Consider the following 18163-nt stretch of genomic DNA (forward strand, 5'->3'; position numbering starts at 1 on the left):
TCTGATATGATAATCATGAATTCGTTGATTTGGTGCATTCACTATTTAATTATTTATTTTTAATACGTTTTGGATAAATGACAAGTAACTTATGATGTTTTGTGTATTGTTTTGGTTTTTTTCAACAATTTGTAATATGCGGATTCAAAACCGTATAATAATATATAGACAACACTATCAAAAACACTAGAGTACAAGTCTTGATTTAATATATATATTTCTAAACTGAAATCCATAACTATTCATAAAGTTTAGTATACATAATGCGATTAATGGGAAATCAAGAAGTGGAGTTCAAGAAAGAAGTGAACCATTGAACAGAGTCCTTAGGGTATCTCTTGAGGTTGTCTCTGTAATCAACGAAGTAGAGACCAAACCTTGAGCTGTAACCTGCTGCCCATTCCCAATTGTCCAACAGCGACCAAACAAAGTAACCTTTCACATTGCATCCATCCTCTTTGATCGAAGCTTGTAAGCTCGAAAGATAATCATGATGGTATTTGATTCTCTTTGAATCTTTGAGAGCGTCTTTTCTTGAGATCAGGAAATTGTTTGCGTCGTCCATTCCTACACAAACAAAAACAGATCATGATATACATTTACAAACTCTGTTTCTTGTATCTAGTGAGTTTCAAAGATGTGTGTTTTACCATTTTCAGTGATAAAGACTGGAGGGTTTCCATATCTTTGTTTGACGTAATTCATCAAGCTTCTCATCCCTCTAGGCACTATGTACAACCATATTGAACTTGCCTGTCCCAACATCAACAACGAAATATTACATGTTTAGAAATTTCGGTCAGTAGTAATCATTTTTGGAATTTGAATAACTAAGTACGAGTCTAACACGTTTCTTACCCTATCTCCAATAGCGCTTAAACCCTTGAACGCTGAAACGTACAAAACAAAGAAGATTAATTAATATCAGATACTCATGACTAGGGTTTACGTGAGGGATAAGTAAAAGTATTTTACGTAGAGTAACGGTTCCAGAATCAGAAATAGCGTCGTGTAGGAGAGTGCCAATGAGATTAGTGGCATTGTTCCTTGCGTAGTACGTTGTGTAGTGATTAATCCCTACGAAATCTAGAGAACCCTTCACCAAAGCAGATTGAGACTTCGTAAAAACTGGTAATCTGCTTCCTACTCTGCTTCTCATCGAGCTCGGGTAATCCCCAAACATCAACGGATCCAAGAACCTAATCAAAGACATATCAGGTATTATCAAACTTGTCACTTAATATAATTTATAGAACACAATAAGTCGTTTAAAAATACATATATATATACCAGCCAAGTTGAAAGTCTTGAGCTCTTTGTGCAGCTTCAATGTCCTCTGTCTTGTTTGACTCCGGTTCGAACCACATTACATCAAACGCTATCCCTAACGAACCTCCTTGTTTTGCCTAATCATTATAATTATGTATCAAAACTTTTATCTTATTTTCATCTAGCATCATGTTTCCAAATATAGTATATATATATATTGACTTACCTTATACTTTTTCTTATAGAGATCAGATACGGTGGCGTGAGTTAGAATAACATTGTGACCGACAATGTAAGGCTCAGTGGATGAGTTCCCTGAACGACAAGTGAGCTTAAAAAGAATGGTGCAACGGCCTGGAGCTTGTAGCCCAACGTCATAGCCTTGTATCGCGAATGTGTGTGGTTCATTGAATGTAATCCAATGCTTCACTCTATCTCCAAATCTCTGGAAACAAACCTCCGCATAAGCTGCAAAATCATTTCTACAAATATCGCCTTTTGAAATTAGTTTCTACGTGTCTATATAATTAATATAAGTTTATTGAATATTTCTATGGTTTTTGTATGGAATATTACATGATTTGTGGGTTTAGCCAACCGAGGTATCGATCATGGAGTGCCTGAGGAAGGTCCCAATGGTATAACGTCACGTACGGCTCGATCCCTACAATAATTATTTTTGTTTATTTACAAGTGGAACGCGACCAACCACAATTTAATGAAGAAATCATATTCAATGATATATTGATGTTCATTGTATATGAGTACTATAGAATTTGAGATTATATTATAGACTTATTAAACCCTTAAAATCATGGAACAAAAAAGAAACGAAATAAATAAAATACCTTTAGCAAGTAAAGCATCAATGAGTTTATTGTAGTGATCGATTCCAGCTTCATTTATTTGTCCCACGCCATCTGTAAACCATACATAATATTATTACCAGAATTTGAATTATCATTAAATACTTCCTAATTAGTATCATTAAATACTTAATCTTAAGCAAAACTATAGAATAAACAAAATTTAAAAAAAAAAAGTTTAGAAGAACATATATATATACTTGGAAAGATGCGAGTCCAAGAAATGGAGAATCTGTAAGCGTCCATTCCCATATTCTTCATAAGTTGTACATCTTCCTGTTTCAGTTAACACACTTTGTTAATGAAATGTATAATGGATTGATATTTTTTGTTATTTAAAATTTGGTGGTTACCTCGTAACGATGATACTGATCAACAGCAACATCGGCATTGCTAAAATCGGTGATTTTACCAAAAGTGTGGGAAAATGTGTCCCATATCGTAGGACCTCTACCATCTGCCTTCACTGCTCCTTCGTGCTGCAGCCATTAATTGATATATATCATTAAATTTTACTATAACATACTAGGTGATATATACAGTAGGTCCATTTGCTTATGCAATTTGGTGTTTTCAACACTCAGCCCAAATTCCAACCAGAAAAATAATAAAAGGTATTTGAAACATTAATTGGGTGTGCTTTGGTTAGGTGAGGAACATTGTGAGACCAAAAAAGACTTTGGTTTCAACTTGACTTTGGTTATAATGGAATTGAAAAGAAAAAAAGAAAGTAGAAAAAGATAAAGGTGAAGATTGTGAAAATGTGCAAAAGAATGGGTCGTTGTTTGAAATCAAAAACCTAATATTGTGGAAAAAAACCGAAACCACAAAAAGAGGAGTAACTCTATATATTGGCTACCCGTGAATGATGAACATGGCTTGGTTTACGCGTCATGCACTCGTTTGTTTATCAATTTATATGGACCAGGTTTTCCAAAGAACATATAAGAAAACAAAAATACATTTGATCATACAGTATTTTGTGGGAATATAAACATATCACATGTGATCTTTATATGTTCTGATGTGACCTAATTGGTGAATCTTTTAAAGGAAGGAGTCTATTAATAACTCAAAAAAATAAAAAATTAATAAATAAATTAGAAAGAAAACAAAAGAAAGAGGAGAGAGTGGGGAGAGGAGAAGGGACCTGAAAAGCAGAGGAAGCAGTTCCAAAGACAAAGCCCTTTGGGAAACTGCCTCTAGAAATGTCCGCACAGATGCATGTCTTCTTATCTATCATCATCATCATCACTATCATCATCATCATCATCTTTGTTATCATCATGATGGATCCTCTTGGAGCCATCTCTCTTCCTTCAAATGTTTTCCTTCTCCGGCCAATCACATATGTAGATGGAACGAAACTGTTTTGGATTTAACAAGAAAGAAGTAAGAGAGACCAATGAGAAGAAAGAAAGAAAGAAAAAGAGAAGTGCAAGTGAGAAAGAAAAGCTATGTAAGGGATACTACTATATATAAGAGTGGGGAAAAAGAAAGAGATATGAAAATCTTCGGATCCAAGCCAATAAAAACTAAACAAATAATAATTTGATAACCAACGTTGTTAGGAAATCAGTATTAGAAAGAAAAAAAAATATGTATATAAGGGATAGACACGAAACGTATATAAAAACCAAACATTGAAAAGTAAATTCAATTTTACATTAGCATAAAGTCAGTGAGATGGATCATCATATTGATGTTACCTTGATCTTTTTATCAAATTAAAATTAGACCACTTAAGCTTCCTATAAGCAAAAGTCATAGTCAATTAAATTTATCCATATAATTCTTTTTGCTAAATTTATAATTTAGATTCTTATGTTTTATGTAATAGATTTTAAATTAAATTACTCATAAATTAAATTAAAATTTTATATTAGGATTATTCATAAATTTATTTATTTTTGATTTTATGAGAATTAAATTCACATTTTAGGATATCTAATATTTTTTCTATAAGAAAATCAATATCTATTAACTAAAACCATATATTATTATTATGGATTTTTATTTTTTATGGTAAAAACTAAGAATGACTCAACTCAATGTATAAAAGATTTCAATGTAAAGTAAAGACTATTTTTACCGGATCATCGGAAAAGGTTTATTCAAAAGAAAAATGATTTCAAACTAAAGTAAAGACTATTCTTAGAAACAAAACATAATATTTTTATCATTTTAACTTTTAATGAAGGGAAAATTGCATTGTATGTACCTAGATAAAAGTTTTATTCATTATATGTTAAAGATAATTCCATAATTAGTTTTGCTTTTTCTGGACAATTTTGACCCTATAATCATAAGTTAGCTGATAACTGAGTTAGCGCGATTAATATAATTGTACATTTAAAAAATAATATATTATCTTAACAAATAAATTATCCTTAATAAGGAAACAAAATATGTATATTTTTAATAAACATGGTTAAATAGATTTTCGATGTTTAGATTTTATAATTAAAACAAAACTATATATCGGTTTGGGTTTATAAATAGGGCTTAGGGTTTAGATTTTACAATTAAAACAAAATTATATGTCGGTTTGGGTTTATAAAGGAGTGGTTAGGGTTTAGATTTTACAATTAAAACGAAATTATATATCGGTTTGGGTTGATAAAATAGTGGTTAGGATTTAGATTTAACACGGTAAATATAAACTTATCACACAAATCATAAATTATCGCGATACAAAACAATTTAACACGATATATTTATAAACTTATACGTATATATATATTGTTATCATGGTAATTCAATAATTATTCATCTAACTTATAACATAATTTTACTTATGTATTTGATAAACAGTATTGTCGATACTTATATCATTATCTCGCTAAATAATTTGTTAGATGCGAAAGGATATTTTTGTCCACTTATACAAGTTGATGAGAGAGAACTAATTATACACTTATCAATGCTATATTCTTAATTTTTCAGTCAACTGAGTATAAAAATTTAATTCACCCTTTAATGAAACCATATCCTATTATTAATGAAGTCATGAGAGAGTGAACTCACTGACCACATTAATTAACTCAATAATATAGAAATAATAGTTATTATTATGATTAATTTAAAACCATAATATTAAACTCCTCCATCCAAAGGTAAAAGAACGAAAAAAGTCCGTAAATAGGAAAACAAAATTGTATAATGTGTTTATGCTTTAAGATTAGAGAGATAAACATCATTGGGATCGTGAGATTGTGTTATTGCGTGAGATAATGGGAAAGCGTGGATGTTTTTGTGTGGCTCCTCCCTTTTATATGGTTTTTTGTTCCCATTTGTCCAAAGAGTTCTCTAATCTTTGGCTTATGCAAGTGGAAAAATGACAATCAAAACCGACAATAATATAACGATCACTATTGCTAGAAAAAAATAGAAAATGAAAGATAGTTAAAACGTATTATAATACTATTTTCTTTTAGAAGTTTTTATATTCATTTTAATTAATTTCATTAATCAAATTTAACCAACAAAGCTAACAACTTTTAAAATCGTATACAATTTTTATATAAAAAAAAAAATCAGTAAACTAATATTTAATCGAGAAGTTCATGTTTGTACATAAAGTAATCAAATTAAAAATAATTTGATAGTTTATTATTTTACTTTGCATGGGTAGGATATGTAAACTTTAAGGACACATACATTACTTCGTTAAAACATTAAAAAGTAAATATAGGTGTTGACTTGACTGACTAGATCATAGTATCATGTAAAAGACTTATGCCTAAATATATTGTTTTCTTAAACTTAATAGTAAATCATCATTATCTAGATGTTGTCTCCTCTCTCGCAAAGTCATATTGAAGTGCTTGTTTATTAGTTGTTTAAGTTAAGGTTTACACGTTTTGAGACCGATCGAGTTATCATTGCTTTTACACAATGTAGAATATTGCATAATTATCCATTTATGATGCAACGTATCTTGGTGTTTTCGTCAAATCAAAAACACGTTTGTAACTTTTGCAGTGTTCTCCTTTTTCTATACAATTTTTTGGATTTTTAATTTGGTCTTTCCCTTTTTACCAAAGATAAAGCTTTCGTTATAGCTAACCAAATAGACTTATGATAGTTTGTGATAAACTCAGATTTTTTAAAGAGATTTTGAATGTTTTTAGGAATAATTGTTTGTACTTGTTTAACATTGGATACATCATATCTATGATTGGTTTTATGTATTTTCACAATATTACATGTTAGTAAAATTAAAATGTATGCTTTTGATTTTGCATTCTTCCACACTCTTTAGTCTTTACGGTTAAATAGTCTTTGTGTTCCCATTTGCTTTTTCCAAAAAATATATTTCTAGGCATCCCTTTGGGATTTTATTCTGTAGAATCAAATCCTTGTTGGAGTCTAGTACTTATGATAAGCACCCATTCCGTGTTCTGTTTTTTTTTTTTTTTTGTTAAACATATGTAAAGAGACTGCATTGAAGAAGAAGTCGCAAGTTGGAAGTATTAGCTCGTAAAGTCATTGCAATGCTTAATTGCTTATTTTGAAATTTGTCATACTACGACAACATATTTATTGTTTCTTTAATAAAAAGTGGATGGGTGATTTGGGGGTTACGCAATTACCAATCATAAGATTGTATATGCGTTTGCTAGATTCACACTAACAAGTCAACGACCACACACTACACTTCGTCTCTTTTCTCTGTTTTTTATTTTTCTCATATGCTCATGCATTTACCTATCCGTTCACACACTTGTGTTCACATCTATGTATGACCTCTTCTCAGGTGTAAATTCTAACTTTCCCAAAGCCAAAGTATCTATCAAACCACGAGCTAATAATATCAGAGATCAACACCGACATATATTATATAGCCTTTGGAACATTCATTATTCAAAACGACAGAGAAGACTTTTTTAAAAAACAATTTGTAAAACCATTTCGGCCAAACCAACAAAGGCTGTGTTTTCGTTTAGGTTACAGTAGCAACATCCATGAAAGAGTAGCAGAGCTGAGATCTGTCAGTTCTTCCTACCTTCTGATAAGATAATGTGATATCCGTGCCTGCAATTGCAATTACCGCACAATCACATTCATCATCCACTAATAATAAAGCCAAAATCAGATCAATGAAAGAAGAGATGGGATAAGGGCATACGTTGATTTGAAAGGTGTACTGGTGACTCCAACAGGTGTGTTGAAAGCGACATCTTGGAATGGACCTGCCATCTTTCCACGAGGGAACCATCCAAGATCTCCTCCTTTTTTCCCTGATGGGCACTCTGAGTACTCTGCTGCAATCTGATATAGTTCCCACGCACAAATCGTGTTGAGATTCCACCATTCATTACACACATTTACGGAAATATAGCTAACCAAAACTAAAACTTATAGGACTCGAAGAAAGATTATGAAGTATAAGGTAATGAAATGGGTTTCAGAAATTATGTAGATGTCACAGCTAGAGATAGAATAACAATACTATCTGAACTATCTTAGATTGATGTTTTATACCATGGAAATAAAAAGAAAGAAGAATGAATTTCACCTTTGCAAATTCAGCAGGAGGAACTTTGTCTCCATTGCTCAACCAACCATCCTGCAACTTTTTGTAGGCCTCGTTGATCTTGCCTTGCTTTTCGCACAAAACATGTCTTGCTGAAATAAAGCCATTTCAGTTTTGAAAAAACTTGTATGTTGTTGAACCACAAACGCTCAAGTTGTAAAAGAATTTTGGATTTCGAAACAATTTTTTTACAAAGACACAAGTATTAGGCACAGAAATGAACTGAAAAGAAAAACAAACCTTTAACATAAGTGCATGTCCCGAGACCATCAGCAGCTTTTCCTGCTTTGCCTTTACCCTTGGAGGGTGCTTCATCACTGCCACTTGCTTGCTTTCCTTTACCCTTCCCACCAGCTTTTGCGTCCTTCCCCATCTACTTTAAACTGTAAAGAAATAACCTAATATTAAGTTTACCACAATAATCAAATTTCAAGGGTTTAAACAACACTCACATCTTGTAAACCCTGGAACTGAAACCCTAAACCCCCTAAACCCTGAAACAACTCCAGTAGATTTTTAAATGTAGAAACAAAGCCAAATACAGGTGACATGGAATCTATACTGGAAGCAGATATAGAATTGGTAAACATGTTTAAACAAGTGGAATTATTAAGGCATTTAATCAAACACCTAGTAAGCATAGATCCATCAAATTCAGAATGATCAAAACACAACAAAATTACTTATTAAAAAAGAGTACTTTTAACATTTCGACGACAATGGAAACACGAGGAGCCCAAAATAGAATCGGTGCGTCCAAACACAGGATGATATCTCAAAAGGGGAATAAAAGGATTTCTTAGGCGGAAGATGTAGCGCCAATGACACTAACCCAAGTTTTCAATTTCTAGCCTAGAAATCAGAGAAATTGACCAACTAATAACAAAACCCATCTTTGCCATCGGAGAAAACACAAAGGGGACTCTATCTATTGAGACAATAAACCATGAAAACTGAATTGACAAGCTAAGAAATTTACAAAGACGAGAACTTTACCTTGAGGTTCTTCTTCTTTCAGATTGAACAATCGAGCATCCGAGTGTGAGAGAGAGAGAGAGAATTGTTCGCTTAAGAGTCTCGGCGAATCAGAATATATCTCAGTACGGAATATTAAACCCATATATTGATATGGGCTTGGCCCCATATGTTACTCGGGCTCCGGATTACTTAAAAGATTAACACTCTATCACATATGCGAGTCAGAGTTCATTTTACCAAAGTTTTGTCGTCATAGGTAAAAAAAGCAAAGGATGTGATCAAAGTCTTTAGTCAATTCGTCCTCAAAAAAAAAAAAAAAAAAAAAAAAGTCTTTAGTCAAGTCACAAGTGTATTTTCTGAGTCAATGAGACTCATCTGGGTTGGTCGTCTCTTCTTACTCGTACCGTACAAATCCTGTAGAGACAAAAAAATGAAGGCTGACAAGATAACTAATTAGTAAAAGTAAAAAGTGTAAAATATATTAAAGCCTTGGAGGGAATTGGCACTAAAATATATGATGAAATTGATGATGATTGCAAGATTTGTAACAATGTTAATTGAGATTGTATATCTGGTTAATCATAAAATTATAACACGAGGCCTTTAGGCCCAATAAGATACTCTTAATCCAAATACTACTATTTTCGTAATATCTGTCGCGCCAAAAAAGAAAATGAAAAAACAAAAGGGCGTTCCCAATTTTTTTTCTATTTTTCGTAATTTTTTGGGTCTCTGCTTCCACTGTAAAGCTGTATTCCAAAAATATTCAGAAATTGGAGTGATATTTTTAGGGTTTTACAAAAAGGCGGGTTTTGTGTCTCTCTTTGGTTATTTGGGATCTGGGTTTTGGTTAATCCTGCAAAGTAGCCACATTTTTGCATTCCGGAGAGATGGAGCAGCAAACGACGACGAAGAAGATAATGAAAGATTGTGAAGTTGAAGTCAGTTCTGAAGAGGAAGGGTTCGAAGGTGCTTGGTTCAGAGCTATTTTAGAGGAAGCCCCAAGATGTTTAGCAAGCGAAGAGCTTCGTGTCCGTTACTTGACGTTGCTCGACATGGACGGTTCGTCTCCCCTAATCGAACACATCGAACAGAGGTTTATTCGACCTGTCCCTCCGGAGGAGAATCGACAGAAAGACGTCGTTTTGGAGGAAGGTACGGTGGTGGATGCTGACCACAAAGACGGGTGGTGGACTGGTGTGGTCGTAAAGAAATTGGAGGATGAGAACTATTTGGTTTACTTTGATTTACCACCTGACATTATACAGTTCGAGCGGAAGCATTTGCGTGTTCATCTTAACTGGACTGGGTCGAAATGGGTCCGACCAGAAATTAAGGTACGAGGTCTCAATCTTGTTGTTTTTTCTTTTGCAAAAGGTTGCAACTTTTCTCTGTTTTTGATCTGTTGGTGTTAGGGTTCAACAGTTGAGAGGATCTTTCTTAAACCTGGTTTTGCTTTTGCTTGTAGTTGTCTCACTTTTTTTTGCTCTTGTTCTTGTTATATGCTATGGTCAGGTTAAAATGGGTAAAGGTTTTAGCTTTGATTGAGATGTTAGAGTAGACTTTAACTTCTATATATATGTTGTCCTTGAAGGAATTGGACAAGTCCATGTTTAGCTCCGGGACTATGGTGGAAGTTAGTTCTGCCAAAGATGTTGCGTGGTTCCCTGCAATGATGATCCAAGAGACTGATGAGGATGATAAACAGAAATTCATTGTGAAGGACTGGAATAAGTACTTGAGCTCCAAGGGTGATGAGGCAAGACCAAACAAGATAGTTGATTCGCGCCGTGTTAGACCCATACCACCTCCTTCTTCGGTTGACAAGTATTCATTGTTGGATTGTGTAGAGGCGTTGCGTGGTTCAGGATGGTATAAAGGGAAGGTCAGGAAAATTCTCCATGATAGACGTTACATGGTTAGCTTAGAGGCTACAAAGGAGGAAACAGTATTTAAACACTCCGATCTCAGGCCTTTCATGGTGTGGGAAGATGGAGTCTGGCTTGAGGATCCAAAGGTATCGATTACACTAATTTCAGTCAACATTATTTGGTTTATTGGCATTAAATGGTGCTGTAATGTTCTTTCTATTTTCAGCCAAAACCCATAAAAGATTCTCCTCCAAACGTCCTAAGGAATAAGCCAATTCGTTCTTGTTCTGGTGCTAAGCCAGTGACTCCTAAAATGGCCCCAAAGCAGATGAGAAGTTCCGTGAATCCTGAGGAGATTGACATGGCACTCACTGAAGCTGAAAATTCAGTTGTAAGTTAGACACTCACTAGTTTCATTTGTTATCGTTATGCCTTCGATGTTGTTTTACACATTTGTATTACTTGGAAATAGGCCACTGGAGATTTAGGAAAGAAGAGACCTGATGCTGTGATGATGAATGATAAAGCTCCTCCAGTCATAACCCAGCAAGTAACATCAATAGGTAACTTGAGTTTTCTTAACTCCCTGTGTTTAATTTCTGCATCACGAGTAATGATCGATAATGTTTTGTCATTGTTCAGCGAGAGAAACTGTTTCACCTGTAACCCCGTCCCCGGTCATAACGGCAACACCATTGAAACAAGCAGAGGCTTTAAGTGAAAGAAAGAAATCCCCAAAGAAGACACCTGAGCCACTGAAGAATCAGAATGGTTTGGAAAGTAGCCCAACTCGACAGGAGGTAAAGCTAATTCATCATGTGAAACTTTACCATTCCCGGTTTTCACTAGATGATCTTATTATCTTAGCCTCATAATTTTTATTAATTTTTCAATGCAGATGTCTGAGGAGGAGAATGGCGAAGATAATAGCAAAAAAAGGAAAAGAGAACAAAGACACAACTCAGACGTGGATGCAACTGGTATGTCTAAATCCGCATTAGCCATAATAGTTTTGGCTTTCTTTTTTTTCTTGCCAAATCTTTACCATATCAGTGGTTTTAATTTGTAGATGGAACTTGCAATGGTTCAAAGGCTCAGATCAATGATACAAGTAGTAACATATGCATTGATGATGTTGATGAGCAGCCTCTCTCTGCTTGGATAAATATATCTACTCCATCTACCGGTTGGGTTCACTATACTAAAGTTATTTCTGTTCAAAGTAGCTTAGACACATCATTAATTTATGTAGTGTATGCTAAAGCAATTTCTTTTTCTATTGTGCATTGATTTATGCAGAGAGATCCTCTGATCAGATCCCAAATGTGGTAGATAATTCTGCTGCTGAAGTTGAGGAACCTCAAGCAAAGCGTACACTAATGAGTCTGCCTTTTGAAAAGAGTCTGCCATTTTGGAAGACATATGAAGCAGAGGAGGCATACAAAATAGTACCACAGAACCCTCATTTCACCCCATTGGTGGAGGCTAAAGAAGATATCCGGGAATGGTCAGCTGTAGGTATGATGGTGAGCTTCTATGGGTTGTTAAAAGAAGTCAAAGATCTGCGGCTTGATGTTTCTTCTAGTAAACTAAGTAGCCTCAGTAGTTCTTTTGCCGAGCTAGAGAAGCATGGTTTCGACGTTGCAACCCCTCAGTCACGGATCGACAAAGTGCTGTCTCTGCAAGATGGGCGAGCAAAGAAAGTGGAGGAAAGAAAATGTCTTGAGAAGAAGATTGAAGCTGAAGAAACCGAAAGGCACAAAGTAGAAGAAGAAATGGTCGAGTTAGAACGTAAGATTTTGGAGCTGAAGAGACAAGAAGCGGTTGGGAAAGAGAAGAAGGAAACTGCGGACAAAAAGATTGTTCAAATGAAATCTTGTGCCGAAATCATTGATCAAGAGATTGCAGATGTAGAGCTGGAGTTTTTAACATCTGTGTTGGCTCCCTGGTAAATAAGTTAGAAATGAATGTCGTACTAAGCTCTTAATAGGATAAAATGAAGTAGATGTAAAGTGACTTGTCTGAGATCTTCTTCCGCATATGGTTTTACTAACGATGATCTCTATGAACCGATTCAACAACTCTCTTATTGATGTTACCAATGCGTCGTTGAAGGCTGAAATGCTGATATTAGGACGAATTTCCTGATCTGGCATCTGCTTAAGCAACTCCAAGGGGAAACTGAAATGGGTGAGAACATGAAAAAGTGAAGAACCATAGTTAAAGACGTTTATACTTCCTCAATAGAAGATGTTACTGTTCCCTCTCCATTGCATCCATGCTGACCGAAGCAACTAAAGCGCATCATACACAAGAAACTCTACTTGCTCAAAGCCTTCAGAAATGGCTGACTCGAGGAGGACAGGAAACAAATTGGCCTTATGGCTACTGGTGGAATTCATTCTCCCTTGAAGTTCTCTATTCTCCTTTTAGTTCCTCCTGGATCCTTGAATCTGAAGAAACAACCTATTGAAGCTCACATTGGTATACTCCTGGAGAAACTAAAAAACTATAATACCATTTGCAAGAGATTGGTTTGTTATAAAATTAGGGGTTTGGCAATTCAACCGAACCGCAAATTAAATCGAACCAAACCGAGTTGATGTGGGCTCGGGCCCATACACGAAGCTCTGAGGCCTGAGCGAAGAAGAGTCTCTTACGGCGTCTCTGCATAAACCGGCGATGCTCAAGGAAGGAGGCTGAGGGAGTGCAAAATGGAAGATGAAGAAGAGCCACCGATGGCTGTTCAAATCCGACCGGATGTTTCTGTCGGAAAGAATCTCTCATCAAGCGACGCTGTTTCAGTTGGTGTCAGTGTCATCACTGGCTATCTCGGCGCGGGAAAATCCACCGTAAGTAATGAGAAAGTCTCTTCCTTTCGATGATTTCAGGTTTTCGATTGTTGACTGTGGTGTAATATGATTGGTTTTATTCTTAGCTTGTGAATTATATACTGAATGGGAAACATGGGAAGAGAATCGCTGTGATTTTGAATGAGTTTGGGGAAGAGATTGGAGTTGAGAGGGCTATGATAAACGATGGAGAAGAAGGTGCCATTGTTGAGGAATGGGTTGAGCTTGCTAATGGATGTGTTTGCTGTACTGTTAAGCATAGCCTTGTTCAAGCTCTCGAGCAGCTTGTTCAGAGAAAAGACAGGTGCTTTTTCTTTTTCCTCTATATTGGGTCGAACTCTAAACTGTTCAGCTCGCGAAGTCCCCACATTTATGATCTTCTGCTTAATTTTATAGTCTTACTGAGATATCTGTGATGATCGTTGTTATCGTTATAGCTCTAAAATTTGGTTAAGGCTTAATGAAGCCTCAAAGCATAGGCTTATATGTCAATCTTATTTGAAGCTTTGGCATTTCTCTTTTGTTCTTCTTTTTAGTCCTCTGTTCGGAATATTACTTCTCCTGAGTGGTAGTTGCCAACTACTAGTTGAATCTGAGACAATGCATATTTGATTTATTAGACGTTCTGCTTTTGGTTTCTCAAATGCAGACTTGATCATATATTGCTGGAGACTACAGGTTTAGCAAATCCGGCTCCACTGGCTTCTATCCTTTGGTTGGATGAACAGTTAGAATCAGAAGTCAAGCTTGACTGCATTGTTACTGTGAGTAGTGAACTCTTAAATCTCATTTACTTCTTCTTTGTTAAGCTTGGCGTTGCTTTTATATTTCTAGTATCATCTTGTACACAGCAGATGGAATCAAATACATCGAATTGTGTTATCCACACTAGTTTTAGGTCTATTCATCATATATAGCTAGTGATTCGTTTTTTATCTGGTTACCTCTTTATAGGATACATGTCTCAGTTTGAATACTCTCTCCCCAGTAATGTAGTGCTCAGGAATTTCTTTATCTAATGCCTTTACTGACTTAGCTGCTTGAACAGGTTGTGGATGCAAAAAATCTTCGTTTTCAGCTCAATGAGCGCCGTGACACATCCTCGTTTCCCGAGGCTTTTAATCAAATAGCATTTGCGGTAATCGTGTTGTGACAACCAATGGGTACACTGACTTATCGCCTTCGGCATCTTATATCTCACCTCATCATGATGAGATTGTTTTATTCGTATTGTAGGACACGATAATAATGAACAAGGTGGACTTGATTTCTCAAGAGGAGTCTGATGAATTGGAGAAGGAGATTCATTCCATCAACTCACTCGCCAATGTTATCCGGTCTGTTAGGTGCCAAGTTGATTTGTCCAATATATTAAACTGCCAGGCATATGATTCAACTGTTAAGTCTCCGAAACTAGTAATCTCTTCTCAATTTCTATTCATCCTTTTGACTGCAAAACTGAGTTTTTTTTTCCTTGTTGAAATTAGCATGTTAGTCGTCTGGAATCCCTGCTGGAAGCAAATAAATCATTAACGACGACAGATCTTCACGATAGTGGGGTAAGGACTCTATGCATCAGCGAGCCGCAACCTATAAACCTCGATAAGGTAGCAAATTTATTGAACAATCTTGGACAATTAGTTAAGAAATAGTGTTCTTCGTGATACACCAACTTGTTCTCGGTTTGACAGGTTCGTTTATGGCTAGAGGAAATTCTGTGGGATAAAAAATTGGAGATGGATATATACCGTTGCAAGGCTGTGTTGAGCATTCAAAACTCAGACCAACTGCATATATTGCAGGTAATGTAGTCATGAATTAAGGTCTTGAGATCCTCAGAATGTCATTCACAATCATGTTGGTTACTAAATATGCGCAGGCTGTTAGAGAGATATATGAGATAGTGCCAGCGCGAAAATGGAGCGAGGAAGAGAACCGGACGAACAAAATAGTATTTATAGGTCATATCTCCTTTTTGCATCATTGCTCCCAACACTCTTTTTCTCTCTGCTTGCTGATTCAAGTAACTGAATAAATATACAGGACACAAACTGGATGAAGAAGTTCTTAGAAGCGGACTAAGAGATTGCAGACCCTAAAGGAGAACACAAAGTTGCAGTGACAACCAGATTGGTCTATTTTGGTTTTCTCCCATCTGGCTTTTAAGTTTTAACGTCATGCACAATACTTTATATCAATTGTTAACTTGATCAGTTGTTTTGTATTATAGATTTGTAACAACAGTGTAAGGTTATTTAGTTTTACTATTATAATCATGCTAATGGACTGGTAAACGTTGGATATGGTCTAGAGCAAATCGTAACTAACCCCAACACTGGTAGTTTCATATCGTTACCAAGTATCAGAACAAGGGGAAGGGCCGTAAAAAGTTTTTTCGGGTATGATTCAGTTCGTGATCAATACAGAGTGTTGTGAATGACGGAAAGACTTTATGGCCATCAACAAGACCCATCGTCTCAAAATCAAGTGTTCACATTGGGAGAGAAAAAGCCATGGAAGATGATCAAAGGGGAAACTAGCCATAGCCACTCATATCACAGCATTTACACTTGATGTGTGGGTTATATGGATCAGGATGGTGAAAACACATGAATCGTTGAAGAAAATAACTTTTAGAATTGGATTTTGGAATAGCTTAGGCGTCAAAGGCACTACTCTTAGGTACGGGTGGGTTTATCTTCGCACCATCGCTCTATTGTGGTGATTTATATGTCTTCCATTACAATCCTGATAAGAATAGTTTTATAAAGATTAAAGATTGAAGTTCCCGCAGACTGTGATGAGTTCAAAGGTCGTTGCATAAGACATATAGTTTTTTCGGATTACCTAGAGAGTTTTAGTTTGTTGCCAGAGAGACAATTCATGATTTGATACCCATAATCTTGTTTCTTTTACTTTCGTTGATTACTCTATTGAATTGTTTAGTTTTATTTCATAAACAAACAATGTCACCATTTGTTTCTAAAATCACTTGGACCTTTTTCTCTTTGTCTACTTGTTTGAGACAACCATTGCTTTCCAAACAAAGAAGAAACTTCAAATTTGTATTTACAATAATGTCAGAACTGTTGTGTCTGTCTATAACTTAATTTATCTATCTCTCCTTCTCTCTCTTGTAGTCATCTTCTCTCCATACCTCTGGAATATGTCAGCCAAATCAAACAAGCTCACTTCTCTAAGTTTCTTGGCCATCTCTTCAAACATAACCACACCTTCCTCATTAGAATAACATTGCAAGAACTTGCTGTAATCAAATTTAGGAACTTCAAGCCCTCTCTTCAACGTCCTCTCAACATACTTTGTTGTTTCCAACCGTTTCCCTGCCTTGATCATACCTCCAACGAATATCGTATCGAAATTTACTAGCGGGTCTGGTCCTTTCCTTCCTCTTCTCCCCAAATGTCCTTGCAGCAACATAAGATACGTATGCATTATCGGCTCGCATCCTCTCTGTATCATCTTCCTGAAAACTTCAGTCGCTTCGCTTGCCCGTTTAATCTTCACATTCCCTTTAATTAATGCATGATAGATACTAATATCCGGATTCTCAATCCCTTCCACCATTTGATATGCCTCTGCAACCCTCCGTTTAGCCAATAGCCCGTAAATTATCGACCCACAAGTTAAGTTATCAACCTGAACACCTCTCTCACGCATTTCATCAAACACCTTACGTGCCATATCAATCCTACCATTTTTACACAACCAATCAATCATAATCCTGTAAAAAGACCCATCCAAATCACCACCTCTTTTCGCAACCATCACGTAAAACACCTTGGAAGCTTCATCGAACTGGTTCTGCTTTAAAAATGTTTCCAAAATCTTTTTACCAGCTTCAACATCAACCTCAAACCCTTCATCCATCATCAAATTCCAAAGCTTAGCAGCTTCAATCAAATCACCAGCATCGCAAAACCCTCTAATCATCGTCCTATAAGTAACCTCATCAGGTTTGATACACTCTTTCAGCTTAATAACAACAAACTTAGCTTCTTCAACAAGCTTCTCCTTACACAGAGTCTCCACGCCCCTATTCATCGTTTGCACATTATACAAATACCCAAAACCGTTCATCAGATGGAAGAAGCTGACACATTTCTTCAACTCTCGAGCAGAAGCAAGTGTGCTCAACACAATCCGAAACGTCTTATCGTTAACCAATCCACGCTTCCCGATCTCTTGAGCCAAGTCCCAGAAAAGATCCATGTTTCTCGATTTCCCAATGACTCCGAGCATTTTATTAGAGGTAGTGGAGGTGTGGACAAAATCGGGATGGTGAGTCTGAGAATAGAGGAAGAAACGGTGTACCGGACGCCACGAGAGTGGGAAATTGTTGCAGACTTGGAGGAAGAACTCGTGAGTTAGTTGAAATTTTGTGGAGGAGAGTTTCGAGTCGAGACGTGAATCAGGCGAGTTTTGTTGCTGGTAGAGGATCGTACAGACGCGGAGGAGATGGTCTTGGTTTACGGGCGTGATGGTTGTTGTTGGAGTTAACTCGGTGGAGAACCGCTTGTTGAGAATTAAGAATCGCCGAATTGGGTTTCCGATGTTAATCATCCTCCGACAAGGAACAACGGCGATAGCCATGAGTTTGCCGACGAATTCAAAAAATAGAGATAAGACATTTATTTAGGGTAAATTACGAGTGTGAGTGAAAAAGATGGAGATGCGGGGGATCGAACCCCGTGCCTCTCGCATGCAAAGCGAGCGCTCTACCATTTGAGCTACATCCCCATTGACGTTTGAAGTCGTAATTAAAACAAA

General features: G+C 36.0%; 5 protein-coding genes and 1 non-coding gene across 6 annotated transcripts; 2 read left to right on the forward strand and 4 right to left on the reverse strand.

Annotated features, from left to right (window-relative positions):
* Positions 1-143: 143 nt before the first annotated feature.
* LOC17900477 (beta-glucosidase 40) lies at positions 144-3571 on the reverse strand. The gene is made up of 11 exons (XM_006307207.2): positions 3286-3571; positions 2489-2614; positions 2336-2411; positions 2118-2189; positions 1846-1933; positions 1496-1751; positions 1291-1406; positions 976-1199; positions 859-890; positions 651-753; positions 144-567 (listed from the first exon to the last, which is right to left on the reverse strand). The coding sequence occupies exons 1-11, from the start codon at positions 3442-3444 to the stop codon at positions 281-283; spliced, it is 1539 nt and encodes a 512-aa protein (XP_006307269.1). The 5' UTR covers positions 3445-3571; the 3' UTR covers positions 144-280.
* A 3378-nt stretch (positions 3572-6949) lies between these two features.
* LOC17899108 (peptidyl-prolyl cis-trans isomerase NIMA-interacting 4) lies at positions 6950-8739 on the reverse strand. The gene is made up of 5 exons (XM_023789890.1): positions 8671-8739; positions 7915-8057; positions 7657-7766; positions 7267-7409; positions 6950-7172 (listed from the first exon to the last, which is right to left on the reverse strand). The coding sequence occupies exons 2-5, from the start codon at positions 8045-8047 to the stop codon at positions 7130-7132; spliced, it is 429 nt and encodes a 142-aa protein (XP_023645658.1). The 5' UTR covers positions 8048-8057; positions 8671-8739; the 3' UTR covers positions 6950-7129.
* Positions 8740-9402: 663 nt separating this feature from the next.
* Positions 9403-12604, forward strand: LOC17898251 (DUF724 domain-containing protein 3). Its single transcript, XM_006304347.2, has 8 exons — positions 9403-9989; positions 10247-10669; positions 10750-10914; positions 10996-11086; positions 11166-11323; positions 11422-11503; positions 11593-11709; positions 11823-12604. The coding sequence occupies exons 1-8, from the start codon at positions 9543-9545 to the stop codon at positions 12473-12475; spliced, it is 2136 nt and encodes a 711-aa protein (XP_006304409.1). The 5' UTR covers positions 9403-9542; the 3' UTR covers positions 12476-12604.
* A 584-nt stretch (positions 12605-13188) lies between these two features.
* Positions 13189-15642, forward strand: LOC17897481 (COBW domain-containing protein 1). The gene is made up of 9 exons (XM_006305087.2): positions 13189-13375; positions 13462-13679; positions 14025-14139; positions 14424-14513; positions 14612-14773; positions 14863-14982; positions 15067-15177; positions 15255-15336; positions 15419-15642. Exons 1-9 carry the CDS (start codon positions 13238-13240, stop codon positions 15472-15474), a joined length of 1092 nt encoding a protein of 363 aa, XP_006305149.1. The 5' UTR covers positions 13189-13237; the 3' UTR covers positions 15475-15642.
* A 732-nt stretch (positions 15643-16374) lies between these two features.
* Positions 16375-17990, reverse strand: LOC17898951 (putative pentatricopeptide repeat-containing protein At1g26500). Its single transcript, XM_006306456.2, has one exon. It carries the CDS (start codon positions 17984-17986, stop codon positions 16487-16489), a length of 1500 nt encoding a protein of 499 aa, XP_006306518.1. The 5' UTR covers positions 17987-17990; the 3' UTR covers positions 16375-16486.
* A 70-nt stretch (positions 17991-18060) lies between these two features.
* On the reverse strand, positions 18061-18133 carry TRNAA-UGC. Its single transcript has one exon. It is a non-coding gene; the product is annotated as a tRNA-Ala (tRNA).
* Positions 18134-18163: the final 30 nt, after the last annotated feature.

The sequence above is a fragment of the Capsella rubella genome, unplaced genomic scaffold, assembly GCF_000375325.1.
Source record: "Capsella rubella cultivar Monte Gargano unplaced genomic scaffold, Caprub1_0 scaffold_1, whole genome shotgun sequence".
Classification (NCBI taxonomy): domain Eukaryota; kingdom Viridiplantae; phylum Streptophyta; class Magnoliopsida; order Brassicales; family Brassicaceae; genus Capsella; species Capsella rubella.